The following is a 17,118-nucleotide window of genomic DNA, read 5'->3' as shown; positions in this document are numbered from 1 at the left end:
GTACTTAAAATAATTCAATTGAAAAATATAAAAATAGAATACATTAACAGTTGGGTCTTAATATATACCCTAAGTTAGTCTTGAATTCATGATCCTCCTGCCTCTCCTAATCAAGGTAGAAATATGGTCCAAACCAGAGTCTGCAGGAGAGTACAGATACAGACTCCAAACTATACACCAGACACCTCTTGCTCAGAAGGGCCACTCCTGTCAAATGAGCTACTTAAAAACCTCAGAAAGGTGAGCACTGTCTATTGTGACCCAATCCATGAAGGAATGTCCACTAACAAGACCAACATCTGTAAATTGATTTCACAATGACTACCCAGGGAAGGGTAGAGGAATAAGAGGAATCTGGAATCCAATATGGCACACTGAGTTGAGACTGGAGGAAGGAACCAGAGAAGAGGCTATTCAGATGATATATTCCCATCCAGCCTGTCTTCCTCCTTTATTGAGTACCTAATGCCAATTTATCAGGCTAGCTCTGCTCTCCCATCTCCCTCACCCTATCTCCATTTATCCCCTCTTCCCCTCTCCCATTCCTTATCTCTCCTTTTCCTTCTCTTTATCTCCCCCTCTTTCCCAAACTCTCCTTTTCCCCTCTGCATTTCCCTCTCTTCCTCCTTCCCTCCTACTGTCACATTTTTGTGGCATTCTTTTCTTAGTTTTCCTCCTCTTCTTATTCTCTCCATTTTATGCTTTTATTAGGCTTTCACAAAATACAGAGTAGCCTAGTCTGTGAGGTTTCTGCCTCTAGTTCTTGAGAGCTGGGACTGTTTTAAATCATCTGACTGCATTCCTTTACTCCTGTCTTTTCAGTCTACCTTTAGCCAGAATGACCTCATCACCTTTATCCCTCCTGATGACTCCTTCTTTTTCCACTCCTCTCCTTCACATGTGATCTATGAACCCAATACTATTCAGTAGTCTCACTCTCATTTTCCCTCCCCACTCATGAACACAGCAATCAATGTCTTGGGATGTTTAAAGAGTGCTTGATTGTTATTTGACTATTACTGTATGTCCATAGTGGTACAAGAAGAGGACATATATCTTAAACATTTTTAAATGTTCTAAAAGTTTTAAACATACATACACTGTCTTTGTTATGGTTTCTACTGATGTGATAAACAGCATGACCAAAAACAATTTGGGAATAAAAGGGTTTATTTCATCTTAGAACTCATCTTAGAACATTCCTCCAATACTAGGAAAGTGAGGACTGGAACTCCAGACAGGAACCTGGGGGCAAGAAGGACTGCAGCAGAAACCATGCAGGAATGCTGATTAGCAAAGTGGATGGACCAGTTTTCAATCTCATCAACAATGAGTAAGGGTTCTCTTTTCCCTACATTTCTTCCAGCATTTGTCATCAGTTCTGTTGACCTTTATCACTCCAACTGGAGTAAGATAAAATCTCATTGATTTGCATTTCCTTAACTGCTAGGAAACATGAACATTTTATGAGACCTATTACACAGTTTCCAACTTCTTTTGAGAATTCTCTATTCAGGTCCCAGAACCATTTATGGAATGGGTCATATTTTGTTTTGTTTTGGTTCTATTTTAAGTTCTTTATATATTGTGAATATTAATCCTCAGTCTACTGTATAGCTTACAACCTATAATACATATATATATTGTATATAATACATGTATATATGTATGTATACACACACACATATATGTATATGTATATATGTATATATGTGTGTGTGTGTGTGTATATATATATATATATATAAAGTAGGCAGAATGGGGACTGGGGAGGGAGAGGGAAACCTGATCTGGTATTGGGTGAGGGAAAAGAACTGAAGCCCTGAGGGCCAGCAGAAGGAATGTAATCAGGCAACCTCTGGAGGTAGAAGGTCAGGGGGACCCCCCAGAATGCACCAGAGACCTGGGAGGTGAGAGACTCCCAGGACTCAAAGGGAGGGACCTTAGATGAAATGCCAGACAATATGAAGAGGGAACTTATAGAGCCCACCTCCAGCAGGAAGACAGGACATCAAGTGAGGGATGGGGGTTGCCATCCCACAGTCACACCTCTGACACATAATAATTTCTGTCTGAAAGAAATACAGGGATGGAATTGGAGAGAAGCCTGAGGAAAAGAAGGTCCAGACACAGGCCCAAAGTGGGATCCAGCTCAAGGGGAGGCCCCAAGGCCTGACACTATTACTGAGGCTACAGAGGGGAGCACTCACAAAAAGGGACCTAGCATGACCGCACTCCAGAAGACCCAACAAGCAGCTGAAAGAGTCAGATGCAGATATTTGCACCGGACCAATGGACAGAAGCAGCTGACCCCTATTGTTGAATTAGGGAAGGCTGAAAGAAGCTAAGGAGAAGAGTTGACCTTGTAGGAGGACCAGCACCAGCAGTCTTTCTTTCTTCTTCTTCTTCTTTTTTTTTTTTTTTTTTTTTTTTTTTTTTTTGAGACAGGGTTTCTCTGTGTAGCACTGGCTGTCCTGGAACTCACTCTGTAGACAAGGCTGGCCTCGAACTCAGAAATCTGCCTGCCTCTGCCTCCCAAGTGCTGGGATTAAAGACGTGCGCCACCACTGCCTGGGTAAGAGCAGCAGTTTTAATTAATCTGGACCCCTAAGATCTTTCAAACAGTGGACCACCAAACAAACAGCTGATATGAGGGCCCCCCAACACAGATACAGTAGAGGACCTCCCAGTCTGTGTTCATTCAGAGATGATGCCCCTAATCCTCAAGAGACTGGAAGGACAGGGAATTTAGAGGTCAGGTGAGGTGGGGTGTGTATGTGGGGAGGATGTGTGGGATGTGAAGCAGTCGGAGGGTGGATGGGGGGGGTGCAGGGAATGGAATATGGAGTGCACAAATGAATTAAAAATTAAAAATTTTTAAAAATTAAAAGAAAAAAGAAAATTTCAAGGAAACTTCTCTTTGCAATAGATGAAGACCAGGAGAGAAAACTAAAAGCAATAAAATGTAGAGTATGGACTTTGTCTTAATACATATATCTATAATACAACTTCTGTACCTACAGCTCAGGTATCATTGCAGAACCAGGGGTATAAATAGTATAGTGTAAAAGGCAGAGGATCTGGAATTTGCTGTAAGATTTTTATTTCCTAGGAATACCAGAAACTATACCCACAAAGTCTTACCAACATGGCAGCCTAAACATTAGCTGAACAAAGACAACACCAGTAAACATGGTAATGTAGAACGCTCATGAGGCCTCAACACTATACAAAGAACTAGAAGAAACTAAGGACAGCAGAGAGCTGGAGACATAGTCTTTCCCAGGGAAGAGCACAACAATTGGCTATCTAATGCCAAATGGCTAACCCTGAAAACATACGTACGAGTAATATACAGACTAGCAGGTTGCCTTTAGGTACTTAGGAAGATATATATGCATACATAAATGTAAAAATTAATAAAAAAAGAGACCATAGATGAGAGCAAGGAGATATGGGAGGGTTTGAAAAGAGGAAAGAAAATGGGGTAATGAGGCAATTATACTATAAACAAATGAGGCAGCTATAAACAAAACATTATAAATAAATAAAAAAAATGCTACCCAGCTTTTTGTACAGCCTAACCCAAATAACTCAACAGTTATCATTTCTGATATGTCCATGTAGATAAAACTAGTCAAGGGAGAAGCCATAGCCTATACTAATGAGTTCTTCCATTTGGGTGGTTATTTCTCTAACCACCTGGAGTCCCAATGGGCTCTGTTCAACTATTCAAGGTGGGTTCCAGCCTTGAGATTTTTGACAGGATAATTGGGAATTAATTAGGATCCACCTCCTGTGTGCTTGTACCCACAATAATAATAGCATGGATGTGGCCCAATTATGTCAGCACATCCTAGAAAAGCAAAATGCTTTTGATCAGACTGGTTTCCTCTGCTAATCTTAATGTAATTTGAGGTTTCAATCTCTTTAACCTGGAAAAAGATTCCTTTTGTTTTTTGTTGGGAAAAAGCTGCTATGTTCTTTCTTTTTCATTATCCTTAAAGCCTGGTGTCAAGAATTGTAGCAAGCTGCCTCTGGACTAATCATGAAGATTAATACTGAATGTATAAAAAATGGGATTATATGAGAAGCCAGTGAATTCCTGAGTGAATGTATGTATTGTTTGACCATGTCAAGATCACCAATGTCTCAAACCCATGGGAGTGGCAAAGGCTTCCCTAGATGAGGCTCAGAGGGATAGCAAGGGCTTCCTCTGCTTCAAGTGTGAATGTTAACAGTGAGTGGAGAAAATGTCTACCCTTTCCCTCCCTGAATGTTTGCAGCCTGGATATTGCTCTCCTACAGAGACAACCAAATCCCAGCTTTTCTGTGTCTATGTATCTCTGCTTCTGTTTTTTCCTCATTCTCTTGTTGGATTTGTGCAGAGTGCAACAATCTATATTATGGAACCATTGTAGGTATCCAACAAAAGAATGAGTAAAATGTAGATGTGAATCTATAACCTGCAGTAATTTCATATACTAGTAGTATAAAAAGGGACCATGGGAGCAAGGAACACTAAACAGATGCAGTTGCTATATATAAAGGGTGAGGTGGGCAAAATGGCTAAGGAAAACTTGCCCAGGGTTAGAGTTAGCTTTTACAGAGGGAGAGGGAAAGAGAAAGGATAAACAACACTAAGTATATTTAAAAAAATAAAGCAAAGGGTATTACATTAGTTTATAGCTACTCAAAATTACATGTGATATGTTTCTGTGTACATGCATATACTACATATATCCTATAATAGATATTTTAGTTAAATTATGACAGTGTTCCCCCACCCCTCAAAATATATACTATCTAACAAAAACCCCAGTGCTAGGCATGGGAAACCTCCTATTGAGTTGTTGGTTGGGGAAGTCAAAGAGACTCCCAAAACAATATAGTCTATTGCCATTGCCCTTAGTGCCATTCAGAAAAAATGTTGCAGAAGATACCACAAACTTTGAACCCAGGATTTGCAGGAATGGATCTAGATCTGACATGGAAACCTCAGCACTTATACCTTTGGAAGCACTCCATGCAAGCTGCCCGTGGAGAACCCTGACTTATATGACATTCTAGAAAAAAGCAAGAGTATGATAATGAAAAGCAGATCAGTGTTTGAAGGAACCATGGGTTAAAATTTAAAAGAAGGATAAGATCTTCAGTCCAGTGATAGACAAAAAATATTCTATTTCTTGATTATAATGGCAGTTACATAACTACAAGCAATTAATAACTGCAATATATAATTCATATTGGGGAATCCTATATATAACCTATGCCCAAGTAAGGCTGATAAATCACATTCTAGAACTGATGAACAATGTAATTTTTAAAGGCAAAATAATATTTAAAATGGATGGTATATCATTATCAAGTATTTATCCCAGTTTTGCAACATTAATTTATCATATGAAAACTTCAATTCAAATGAACCACATTAATAGATTAAGGTATAAATGCATTTGATTCTTCTCTAGAGGATATGAGACAACACCTGAAGTCATGTTTAGGTTGTTATAACTCGTAGATAGGAGAAAGCTACTTGACATCTAATAGGAACAAAGAATTCTAATAACACATGACAATGTAAAGGGAAACCTGTAGTTGAGGACACTGGTCTGTGTTCTGTTTTGCCAACATGTGACTATATGTTGCTATAAATTACATATATGTAGCCTGCTCTTATGCAATATCTAAGAGCAAAATGCCTCATAAGATCGTTTTTATTCTGACTTAACTCCATCACACACGAGAGTTTTGTACATGATCATTGTAGATCTCTCAGAGTGTTTCTTGTCTATAATTTTGGCATTCGAAAAACCACTAGGTCATGAACATGTTCAATATTTATAAAATTACTTCAATGCTATCTGAAATGGCTGCTTGGAAAGAGTTATCACACCAGGCCTGAGAATGCTATACTTAGAAGGATCTACTTGAAAAGTTTGCCCTTCACAAGCACTGGAGAACTTGAATATCAAGGGATCTCTATGATGCCACGGTCACAATAGCTCATCATGTCCAGTCAGCAGCAACAGGGTAGTTTATATTAAATATTTGCTTTCCTTCTGAAAATCTGAAATTTTGCTGCATGCTATACAAAGAGTACCATATAATCAATCTCCTAGGAAGGTATTGAAGTTCAAATAGTGTAATGGACAGAGCTGGAGTTAGCCAGTAACTGCAGGCTCAGGTCCCAATTTTTAACTGCTTCACTTTAAGCCCATGGTTCCTTTCATTAAACTTGCTACTTCTCATACTCTAGTTCTCATCCTGCAATACCTTTCAGGAACTACTTTCTTGAGAACTATATGCTCTCTCTTATTTGTCCAATTATGCAATGAATATGTTGAATTCCTCCCCAAATCCTGGGTCTCATAGAAGCTGAACCCAACTGAAAAGGGAAGGAGAAGTTTAAAAAAATTCTTTTGCTAACTTCCCAAAAGGTTGGGGAGAAAAAAAGAGTATAACAGCAAAGAAAAGTAATTCTGAACAAGTTATAAATCTTCCTAACTTAAAGAGGAAGGATTAAAAATTAGAATCATGTAAGAACTCATCCTCCATCCCAGTCCTTCACAGCTGACCAGAACCAGCTCACACACTCTTCCATGGTTTCCTAGTGATCCTTTAAAACTGAACAAAGGGAGATGCTCACATGCTCTAAGAAGCAGGGTCCTATCTCACTGAGGTGGGGATCATCATTGTTGTACTGCTTCTCCAGGTCTCTCACGAAGCCCATCTGAAATCTGTATATGTCTTCAATGTTTCCAAAGATGACCTTCAGCTGCTCGTCACTGAACATGTCCCTTCTCTTTCGGCACTGCTTCAGGTAGCCCTGCAGACAAAGGAAAAGCTCAGGGTGAAGATGTCCCTCCTATTGCTTCCTATGCACGCATCACTTCAGTTCCATTAAGTAGACAGGTAATTCCTTATTTTTTTACTTATTCACTTTACATCCCTCACACTGCCCCCTCCCAGTCACCCCTCTCACAATCCTTCCTCCTTCCCTCCCCATCCCCTTCTCTGAGCAGGTCAGAGACCCTGGCACATCAACTCCTCAAGGCTATGCACTTCCTCTCCCTCTGAGGCCAGACAAGGCAGCCCAGCTAGAAGAACATATCCCACCTACATGTAACCATTTTAAGGATAGCCCCCATTCCAGTTGTTCAGGACCCACATGAAAACCAAGCTACACATCTTGGAAGAAGAGGAGTAAGGATTACAGCCTCTAAGGGTACAGAAACTGCACAGGAAGACTAACAGAGTCAACTAACCTGGACTCTTGGGTCTCTCAGAGACTGAACCAACAACCAAAGAACATACAGGGGCTAGGCTTAGGCCTCACCACAAATATATGTAATAGGCAGATAATTCCCATTTTCAGTTTTCATAAGGGGATATAGAGCTCTAGTGAAGGAAGTTACTACAATATAAAATCTTCAGAGAATGAAAACTCCAAAATGCTTATGCTTTCTCACTACTTGTATGAGAAAAATAATCTAAACGGCCAAGGGTAATTTCTCAAAGCCTAGATTGTACCCAGCATTCATTGTATTAAGAATTTTAGGAGGAAATGAAGATATAGTTCAGTGGTAGAACACATGCCTAGAATATAAAAGACCTGGGTTCAATTTCTATTAGCAGAAGGTGTCTTTGTTGTTGTTGATAAGGAATAGAATACCAAAGATGTGAATGGCTCCAGCTAAAGAAATAAAATAAAAATGTTTTTATAGAAATCTAGTAACTGAGGTCAGAGAACAAAAAGCACTGATAAAGAAACAGGAATTGAGAAAATGAAACCATTCTTAGTAATTTTAGAAAGGAGCTACATAGCCCAAGCTGGCCTTGAACTCCTAATTCTGCTTCAGATTCGCAAGGCCTCACTATATTACAATATGCCACTATGTCTGGCCCTGAGTCATTCTTTTAAAAATATTCTCTGCTATCTAAGGCCAGGAATGAATATAGATGATCTTAGCTAGCAAACCCAAGAATAATTGGACATGTGTGAAACAAATTCTTACAGAATTTCAATGATAAAAGGAGAGTTGACAAAAGAAATTCATTGCCTGATGAGAAACCCGTAACATAATGATGATAAAAATACTCAGCCCAGATAGCACGCTCCCTAAGATGTCAATTCAGAAAAGAATTAATGGTTATGTCCATTCTTCTCGTTTGAAAGGATAAGGAATGATCTAACCATCATATAATATCCAAAATGCAGCAAGGATGTAGAGTTCAGAACCAGTATGGAGAGTAAACTATATATAGAAAAAGAATGAAAGGAAATGCCAGGAAAGTTTCTCAATTGTCCAAACAGATTCATTATCATTGTGAAGGAATTTGTATTCTTTCGATTATGCGTGTATGGAAATTATGTGTGTATATTAAAGAAGAATGTACGGTGGTAGCGTGCTTTCTTAAAGTTAATAGTAGAGAAGAAATATACATCCAATTTAATGGGATATTATACAGTCATTAAAGTGATTGAAACATACTGAAGAAACATGGAAGATTTTTATGATATAATGTTAGATACCGAATATGAATGATGTATCAATATGATAATACTTTATTTTTCTACACTCCAGATTTTATTCCCCTCTTGGTCCACCCTCTGACTCCACATCTCATACCTCCTCCCCACCCCCTGTCTCAATAAGGATGTTCCCCCCTCCACCCCCCTGCACCAGACCGCTAAACTCCCTGGGGCTTCCAGTCTCTTGAGGGTTAGGTACATTTTTCTCTGACTGAACATATACCTTATTTTTTCCTTCTGTTGAAAACAGATTTTTCCCTCATATAATACATCCTGATTATGGTTTCCCTCCCTCTATTCCTCCTAGTTCCTTCCTACCTCCACTCCCACCCAGATTCAATCTTGTGTGTCTCTCATTAGAAAACAAACTAAACTAAACTAAACTAAACTAAACTAAACTAAACTAAAATTAAATTAAATTAAATTAAATTAAATACAAGATGAAACAAAAACTGACACATCAGAATAGGGCAATACAAACAGGAGGAAAGAGCTCCAAGAAAAGGCATAAGAAACAAATACAGATGGAGGGGCCCACTTATTAACACTCTAGGGAAACCCAGAAAACTACAAAACCAGAGTCATACTATCTATATATAAAGGACATATAGAGTAAAAATAATGTCTATATTATACACATATAATATAAATTCTCAATTTCTAGTACCAAATTATTTATTTTATATATGTGTAAATATATTACATAAAATAAAAGATAATTTTAAAAAGGAGCCCTGGCATTACATTATGAGATAAGAAACCATCAAAGATTCCATTGATCTGTTTTCTGTTGGCCATCTGCTGTTGGGAATGTGGCCTACCCTTATGAGGAGTTTGCTTTCCACATGAGATTCTTTTGGTGAAAACTAATTTTGACTTGTAAGTGGTTATCAGTCAGTGATAGCTTCTGGGATAGAAATGGGGTCATATGTCTACTTCTTTCAGCTCTAAGACTCCATCTTGTGCAGACCCATACAGGCCCTGTTTCTAACCTTTCCTCTATATGTAACCTCTGTGGTTCTATGGATCATAGCTTGATTATCACTGATTTTATAGTTAATATTCACATTTAAGTGAATTTAATTGTCTTTCTGGGTCTTGGATACTTCAATCCAGATAATTTTTTTCTAGTGCCATTTGCCTGTGAATTGTATGATGTCACCTTTTTTTTTTTTTTTTTTTGCTGAGTAATATTCCATTGTGTAAATGTACCACATTTTCTTTCTTTTTAAAAAAAAAAATTAGATATTTTCTTCATTTACATTTCAAACGCTATCCCAAAAGTCTCCTATACCCTCCCCCTGCCCTGCTCCCCTACCCACTCACTCCCACTTCTTGGCCCTGGCATTCCCCTGTACTGGGGCATATAAAGTTTGCTAGACCACGGGGCCTCTCTTCCCAATGATGGCCGACTAGGCCATCTTCTGCTACATATGCAGCTAGAGACACGAGCTCCAGAGGTACTGGTTAGTTCATATTGTTGTTCCACCTATAGGGTTGCAGATCCCCTCAGCTCCTTGGGTACTTTCTCTAGCTCCTACAGTAAATACCACATTTTCTTTATCCATTCTTCTGTAGAGGAAAATCTAGGTTGTTCCCAGTTTCTGGCTCTTATGAACAGAGAAGGACTAAACATATTTGAGCAAGTATCTCTGTGATAGAATGAATCCTCCTTTGGGTATATGCCTAAGAATAGTATTGCTGGATCTTGAGGTAGAGCAATTCCCATTTTTCTAAGGAACTGCCACTGATTTCTATAGTTGAACAAGTCTGCACTCCCACCAGCAGTGGAGGAGTGTTTCCCTTCCTCCACATCCTTGCTAGCATGAGGTGTTACTTGAGTTACTGAGCTTAGCCATTCTGACAGGTGTTAAGATGGAATCTCAAAGCAGTTTTGATTTGCATTTTCCTGATGGCAAACGATGTTGAACATTTCCTCAAGTGCTTCTCAGCCATTTGAGATTTCTCTGTTGAGAATTCTGTTAGATCTGTACCCCATTTTTAAATTTGGTCACTTGTTTTCTTGGTAACAAGTTTTTGTTTTTGTTTTTTTTAAGTTCTGCATGTATACTGGATGTTAGCTCTCTATTGGATGTGTAGTTGGTAAAAGGCATTTCCCTGTAGGCTGCTGCTTTGTGGGAACGATGGTGTCCTTTGCTGTGCATAAATTTTTCCTTTTAATGAGGCCACATTTATTAATTGTTGAACTTAGTATTTGGAATACACCTTAATTTTTACCTTAAATAGATCAAATTACAATAAATTATGCACAAGCAAAATTCTGCTCAGATCAACAGCTCATTGTTTAGTTAGATCATTTGTTTTCTTGAGTCTGTTTTTTTTAGTTCTTCATATATTCTAAATAATAATCCCCTTCTTTGAGATTTCAACTCACCACAGAATGGCTAAGATTGAGAGAGTAATTGATAACAAATGCTTGCAAGGACAAACGGAAAGGATAACCCATATTCAATGTTGGGATTGCAGACTGGTACAACAACTCTGGAAATCAGTATGAAGAATTCTCAAAAGCTAAAAATAAATCTACTGTATGCTAACGTGTACCATTCTTTTGCATATATCCAAAAGACTGTCATCCTACTTCAAAGATACTTTCACAGCGATGTTCATTGCTGTTCTATTCCCCAAACCTAGAAAATGGAAACAGTCTATATGTCCTTCAAGTGATGAACAGATAATGAAAATGTGATGCATAAGCACACTGGGATTCTATTCAGCTCTAAAGATGAATTAAAACAAAATTATGAAACCTTCAGATAACTGGATAGAACTAGAGACTATTATACTAAGTGAAGTGACCCAGAGCCAGAAAGACGAGTGTCACATGTTCTCTCTTATTTTGGGATCCTAGGTTACATAAATCTGGAATAACCATAAGAAAACAAAATCATAGAGAAGAACCATATAGGGAGAGCTGTAGAGAGGGGAATAGCAAGAGACAGATGATATGGATGGAAACACTGGGGCGGTTGTTAGCTGTGGATGTGAGACAGAGCACAACACAGAAGAAGAGGAACAGAGGAGAAATAAAAATCACTGAGGATGATTGAAAGAATGGTGATTCCATAAGGAATCATCTTAATTCTTGTTTACTCCAAATTACATATAATATATATTATGCACTTTAATATATATTATGCAACAGAGATGATAACGCTCCCCAGGAGTCAGTGTCTATCCAACAAAAACCCCAGTACCAGGCACAAACAAACAAACAAACAAACAAATTCCCCTCCTTTCAAAATGGTGGTTGTGAGAATCTTAAGACTCCCAAAACAATATAGACTATTGCTGTTGTCACTGGTGGCCTCTCAGAGACTGAAAATAAGTCCTTATTGTTGAAGACACCACACACTTGAGACATAGTACTTGGAAGAATCCAAGTGTAACTGAATTGGAAGCCTCCTCCATGAGAATGAGATCACATAGTACTGGAAGGTGTGATGCATGCTGCAAAGGGAGAAAAGCAACCAAACAGTCACAGTAACCTAGCTGTGATGACTACAACACACACACACACACACACACACACACCCCACACACAAAACATGTCCATCACAGCAAGCTATCTCCAAAGGTGTAATTGTGGCACTTATAAACTGGGTGTAACCAACAGGCATCTACTTGGACTTAAGATCTTGTGAATAGAAAGGAATTCATGACTGGTACTGTGTCTTCCAGCCAACTCCCTGCCGCTACTTTCTCAAATCAGTATATTTTTTAGCTACATTCTTAATACTTATCCTTATACCTACAGATTAGTGTAGCTCTCAATTTTATCAAAGAAACTTTCTTTTTTCAGCAGAGGGAGATCATCACAGAAAGCTACAACTGATCAAAATGCAGAGAACAAAGAAAAGGGTTCCCAGCCCCACTTGATATATTTGTAACAAACTTATTCATATAAAGCTCAGGGAACTGGTGATCCTCCTGCTTCTGTCTCCTACCAGTGTGCACCAACATCTGGAAATCAGTCTGGCGGTTCCTTAGAAAACTGGACATAGTACTACCAGAAGATCCAGCAATACCTCTCCTGGGCATACACCCAGAAGATGTTCAACTGGTAATAAGGACACATGCTCCACTATGTTCATAGCAGCCTTATTTATAATAGCCAGAAGCTGGAAATAACCCATATGTCCCTCAACAGAGGAATGGATACAGAAAATGTGGTACATTTACATAATGGAGTACTACTCAGCTATTAAAAACAATGATTTTATGTAATTCTTAGGCAAATGGATGGATTTGGAGAATATCATCCTGAGTGAGGTAACCCAATCACAAAAGAACACACATGATATGCACTCACTGATAAGTGGATATTAGCCCAGAAGTTCAGAATACCCATGATACAATTGACAAATGACATGAAACTCAGGAAGAAGGAAGACCAAAGTGTGGATACTTCGTTCCTTCTTAGAAGGGGGAACAGAATACCCATGGAAGAAGTTACAGAGACAAAGTGTGGAGCAAAGACTGAAGGAATGACCATGTAAAGACTGCCCCACCTGGGGATCCATCCTATATAAAACCACCAAGCCCAGACACTATTGTGGATGCTAACAAGAGCTTGCTGACAGGAGCCTGATATAGCTGTCTCCTGAGAGGCTCTACAAGTGCCTGACAAATACAGAAGTGGATGCTCACAGTCATCTATTGGACTGCGCACAGGGTCCCCCAATGAAGGAGCCAGAGGAAGGAACCAAGGAGTTGAAGGGGTTTGTAGAAGGAACAACAATATGATCTAACTAGTATTCCTAGAGCTCCCAGGGATTAAACCACCAACCAAAGAGTACACATGGTGGGACTCATGGCTCCAGCCGCATATGTAGCAGAGGATGTCCTTGTTAGACATCAATGGGAGAGGCCCTTGGTCCTTTGAAGGCTCTATGCCCCAGTGTAGGGGAATGCCAGGGCCAGGAAGTGGGAGTGGGTGGGTTGGGGAGCAGGAGGGAGGGGAAAGAGGATAGGAGGAGGGGGTTTTCAGAGGGGAAACCAGGAAAGGGGATACCATTTGAAATATAAATAAAGAAAATATCTAATAAAAAATAAAGCTCAAGGTAGATCACAGATGATGGGATGTGATGAGTATAAAAGCCAGAGGAACAGAAAGTTTGCTGTGAGACTATGTCTTTTATATAGGACAGAGAAACTGCCCCCATGAAATCTAAACAGTATAGTATCCTAAAGAATACCTGAATAATGACAATACCCACTAACATGACAACATGGCTGGGGGATGCCCCACTCTTAGATAAAGGCCAATTAACAAATGCTGAGAGAGAATCAGTCTTCCCTCGGGAAGAGTCCTAATTGATTATCTAAGATGTTTGGGTGGGGTAGGTACTAGGGCAGACATAAAATCCTGGGCTTATTATTTTAGGCTAATTAGCTGTCTCATCTGCTTATTCTAATATACTATATAAAATTACCACACTATATAACATGTTATCATTATCGATATATGCCAAGATATAATGATCTTTGGTGAGTACCTGGGGTAGAAATAATGACAAAAAAAGAGAAAAATCTAATACTTTCAAAAGCTTAAGATTTTTGTTGTTGCTGCTGCTCTTTAGTTTTGGTTTTAATTTATGTTTCACTATGTAGCCCAGACAGGCCTCAAATTCATGATCCTCAAATTTTAGTTTGCTGAGTGATGATAAGGTTAGAGGTACAGGCTACAGTTATCACATGCAGCTTAAAACCAAGGTTTAAACATAAAAGACAGAAATAACAGGGTAAAACTTATTAGATAAAGGAAGAATTTCTTGATGGTTAAGCAACTGAGACTAATCCAAATGAGCAAGGAAAGATAGGCAAGATTTTCCGGAGACATCTGAGAATAGAACTGATTTCACATTTATATTATGCCTGAGCTAATTTCGCCCCAAGGACAGAAAAGACATCATTTTGAAGCATCTTTAGCTCTGTTTGTTTAGTACTTAATTTCTTCTATTGTAAAATTAGTACCATGGTTACAAATGGCAATGTCACAGATGATTAGTCATAATGATCCTGAGCTAAGCTCTGAGTTTTTATCCCCCTGGCTAGATTTAGAAATCTGTGGAGAGTGTGGTAGATTGTCATATCAACACATTCACACTCAAATAAGGTGTGCTTCCTTGAGTGCTAAGGAGGAAGAGGCAGAAAGTGCAGAAGAGAGCTGTCTCACTACCATAGGTTTCTCCAGTGAAAATATGTCCACATGGTACAAAACCAGAGAGATTAAGAGCTGCATATTACTTAAAGAGCAAGCTCCCCAACCCACTTATTTCAGAGGTGGGGAACAAGGTCAATGGTTAAAGAGACTTTGCTGAGATTTCTTAGTCTGACACCAAAATATGACTTGACCCTGGTACTCTCAGTTCTAACTCTGGTACTCTTTCTGAAAATATTTTGGTGCTAAAGGCTTCGGTTTATAGGTAATACAATCTAAAGCTAGAATACTGCCCATGGCCCAGTTAAACACAGACTTCTCTAATTCTCTTTGATATCTATTGCTGTGGAATGGAACAGAGATAGCTTCTAATGTTCTCAACAAAAGCTCTGAATAGGTTGTCTTCCTTGGACAAATCCTCAAAGCAGAGTCATCGCACTCCTCCTTCTGTACAAGTTAACATATCCATTGTTATACCTTGTGTTTTGAGACCATGATGTTTGAGAGTTGGGGAAGATAAGGCATACTTCTAAGACTAATAGGCTTTCACAGCATTTGAGCCTGGAAACACTAAGAAATTTTATTTTAATTAAAGATAATTTGTTGGTAAAGAAAATAATATTTGCCCTCTTTGAAGATTAAATGACTCCCAATATGATAATCAAACAGGTATGTAAATGCAAACAATTATATTTATTTTTATTTTGCAATATTTTTTGAGAATTTTTACTATGTGTCAGACACTGTGGATTATGGATCCAAAATCAGTAATTAACAAGTGAGATCTTATGATATTTACATTCTATTATGATAGAGAAGCTATAAGTAAATGAATACAGAAATACACAATTTATCTAATAGTCAAAAGCATAATGGAGAAAGGTAAAATAGGAAAATGAAGAAGCAATGCAAGCTTGGAGTTTAAAATAGAATATTTGAATAAAAACTTGAAGCACCTAATTGGAGGAGTATTTCTCTGGACAGGGAAAAAGTAGTTTAAGGTCTCTGTTTGGGAGCATGTCTGGCTCTAGATGAATAGTAAGAAGCCAGTAGGGGTGGGTTAGTAAGAACATAGCAAAAGAAGCAAAAGACGAAGCCAAAATAGTGAGGGGGGTTGACACTACCTGTCCTTGTAAGTAATAACAGTTTCCATTTTTACTTGAAGGGAAATTATGAGCCATTGGAAGGTTTTAAGCTAAGGGGGGGGGATTACCTTAGGTTATGGTAGCCTGCCCTAGTTATCAAGTGGTGAACAGATTCTACTTAGTTTATTATAAATACCAAAATATCTGCAAATTCTCATTTGAAGATTTCTAAGTCCTTATGTTTCTATGTCCTATTTCTCAAACCTTTATATAATTACTAAAATGCACAATTTTACTCAGTAAGTCTGAGATAGAGCCAAAGATTTTACATGTGTAACAAGGTCTCAGGTGATGCAGATGTTGCTGGCTACAGTAGAAACCTCTGAGAAGAAAAGGAGAGCTATGGATATAGATGAGCTATGGATACAGATTTGAAGAGAGAAATAAAAAGACATTTTCTAAAATCAACTTTAAGGAGTAAGTATATAATGAAGTGTAAAAGACAAAGGAGAAAACTGAGCTCAGAGTATGTGGATACTTGATGTGGGGTGGTTACCTTTAAGGCTGCGTGGTTAATTTGTGACTAAGTTGAGATATAACAGTCAGAACAATATGTTTCTAGAACCTGTGTTCTTTCCACCCTATCTTACTGCTTCATGACATGAAAAGGATAATTCTTAAATCTGTTTAACTGAGAAAAGAAAATGAGCTCAGGTTAAATTTAATACCCATAATTATCGTTCTATAGGTGCACTGTCCAATGTGATTTCAAATAGTAGTGTGTCTTTATTTAAATTAATTCTACTTAAAGAAAAACAATTAAAATTTCGTTCTCAATAACACCAGCCATGTTTCAAAAGCATGGCTAGCTAGCAGACGCCTACTAGCAGTACACTCTGTTGGATAGCTCTGCTCTAGGGAAACTAGGTCTTTGAAAATATTACAACTATACTCTCAGCTACAATGTAGTCCCCAGGTTAGGAAACGAAATTAGGCTCTGATTTCTCCTAAGAGGGAAGGAAACAAGATGAATCAATGAAGTGTTTCCCCAAGGTCAAAAGAAAGCTGGGTGATTTGGGTCTTGGGGTGCGTGTGTGTTTGTGTGTGTGCCTTTTCAAAGAGGGCTAGAGAGACAGCTCAGTGGTTAAGAGAGCTGGATACTCTTCCAAAGGAACTGACTTGGATTGTTAGCATCTACCCAGTGGATCACAATCATCTCTAACTCCAGTTCCAGTGGATTCAATGCTTCCTCATGTATCAAGCACACATGTGGTGCACAGACATACATGCAGGCAAAGCACCCATATACATAA

At 38.5% G+C, this 17,118-nt stretch overlaps 1 protein-coding gene across 12 annotated transcripts in view; it reads right to left on the bottom strand.

Annotated features, from left to right (window-relative positions):
* Arhgef9 (Cdc42 guanine nucleotide exchange factor 9) overlaps window positions 1–17,118 on the bottom strand; it is a 167,519-nt gene that overhangs the window by 64,438 nt on the left and 85,963 nt on the right. For all 12 annotated transcript variants that reach the window (XM_085838115.1, XM_085838122.1, XM_085838118.1 and 9 more), the window contains one exon: window positions 6,650–6,829. In XM_085838115.1, coding sequence (XP_085694241.1) covers window positions 6,650–6,829 — 180 coding nt within the window. The remainder of the gene's footprint in view (window positions 1–6,649; window positions 6,830–17,118) is intronic.

This window comes from Mus caroli, unplaced genomic scaffold (genome assembly GCF_978045245.1).
Source record: "Mus caroli unplaced genomic scaffold, Mus_caroli_1 scaffold_5, whole genome shotgun sequence".
Classification (NCBI taxonomy): Eukaryota; Metazoa; Chordata; class Mammalia; order Rodentia; family Muridae; genus Mus; species Mus caroli.
Note: the sequence above shows the minus strand (reverse complement) of the source record. Positions and strands in the feature narration are given on the sequence as shown.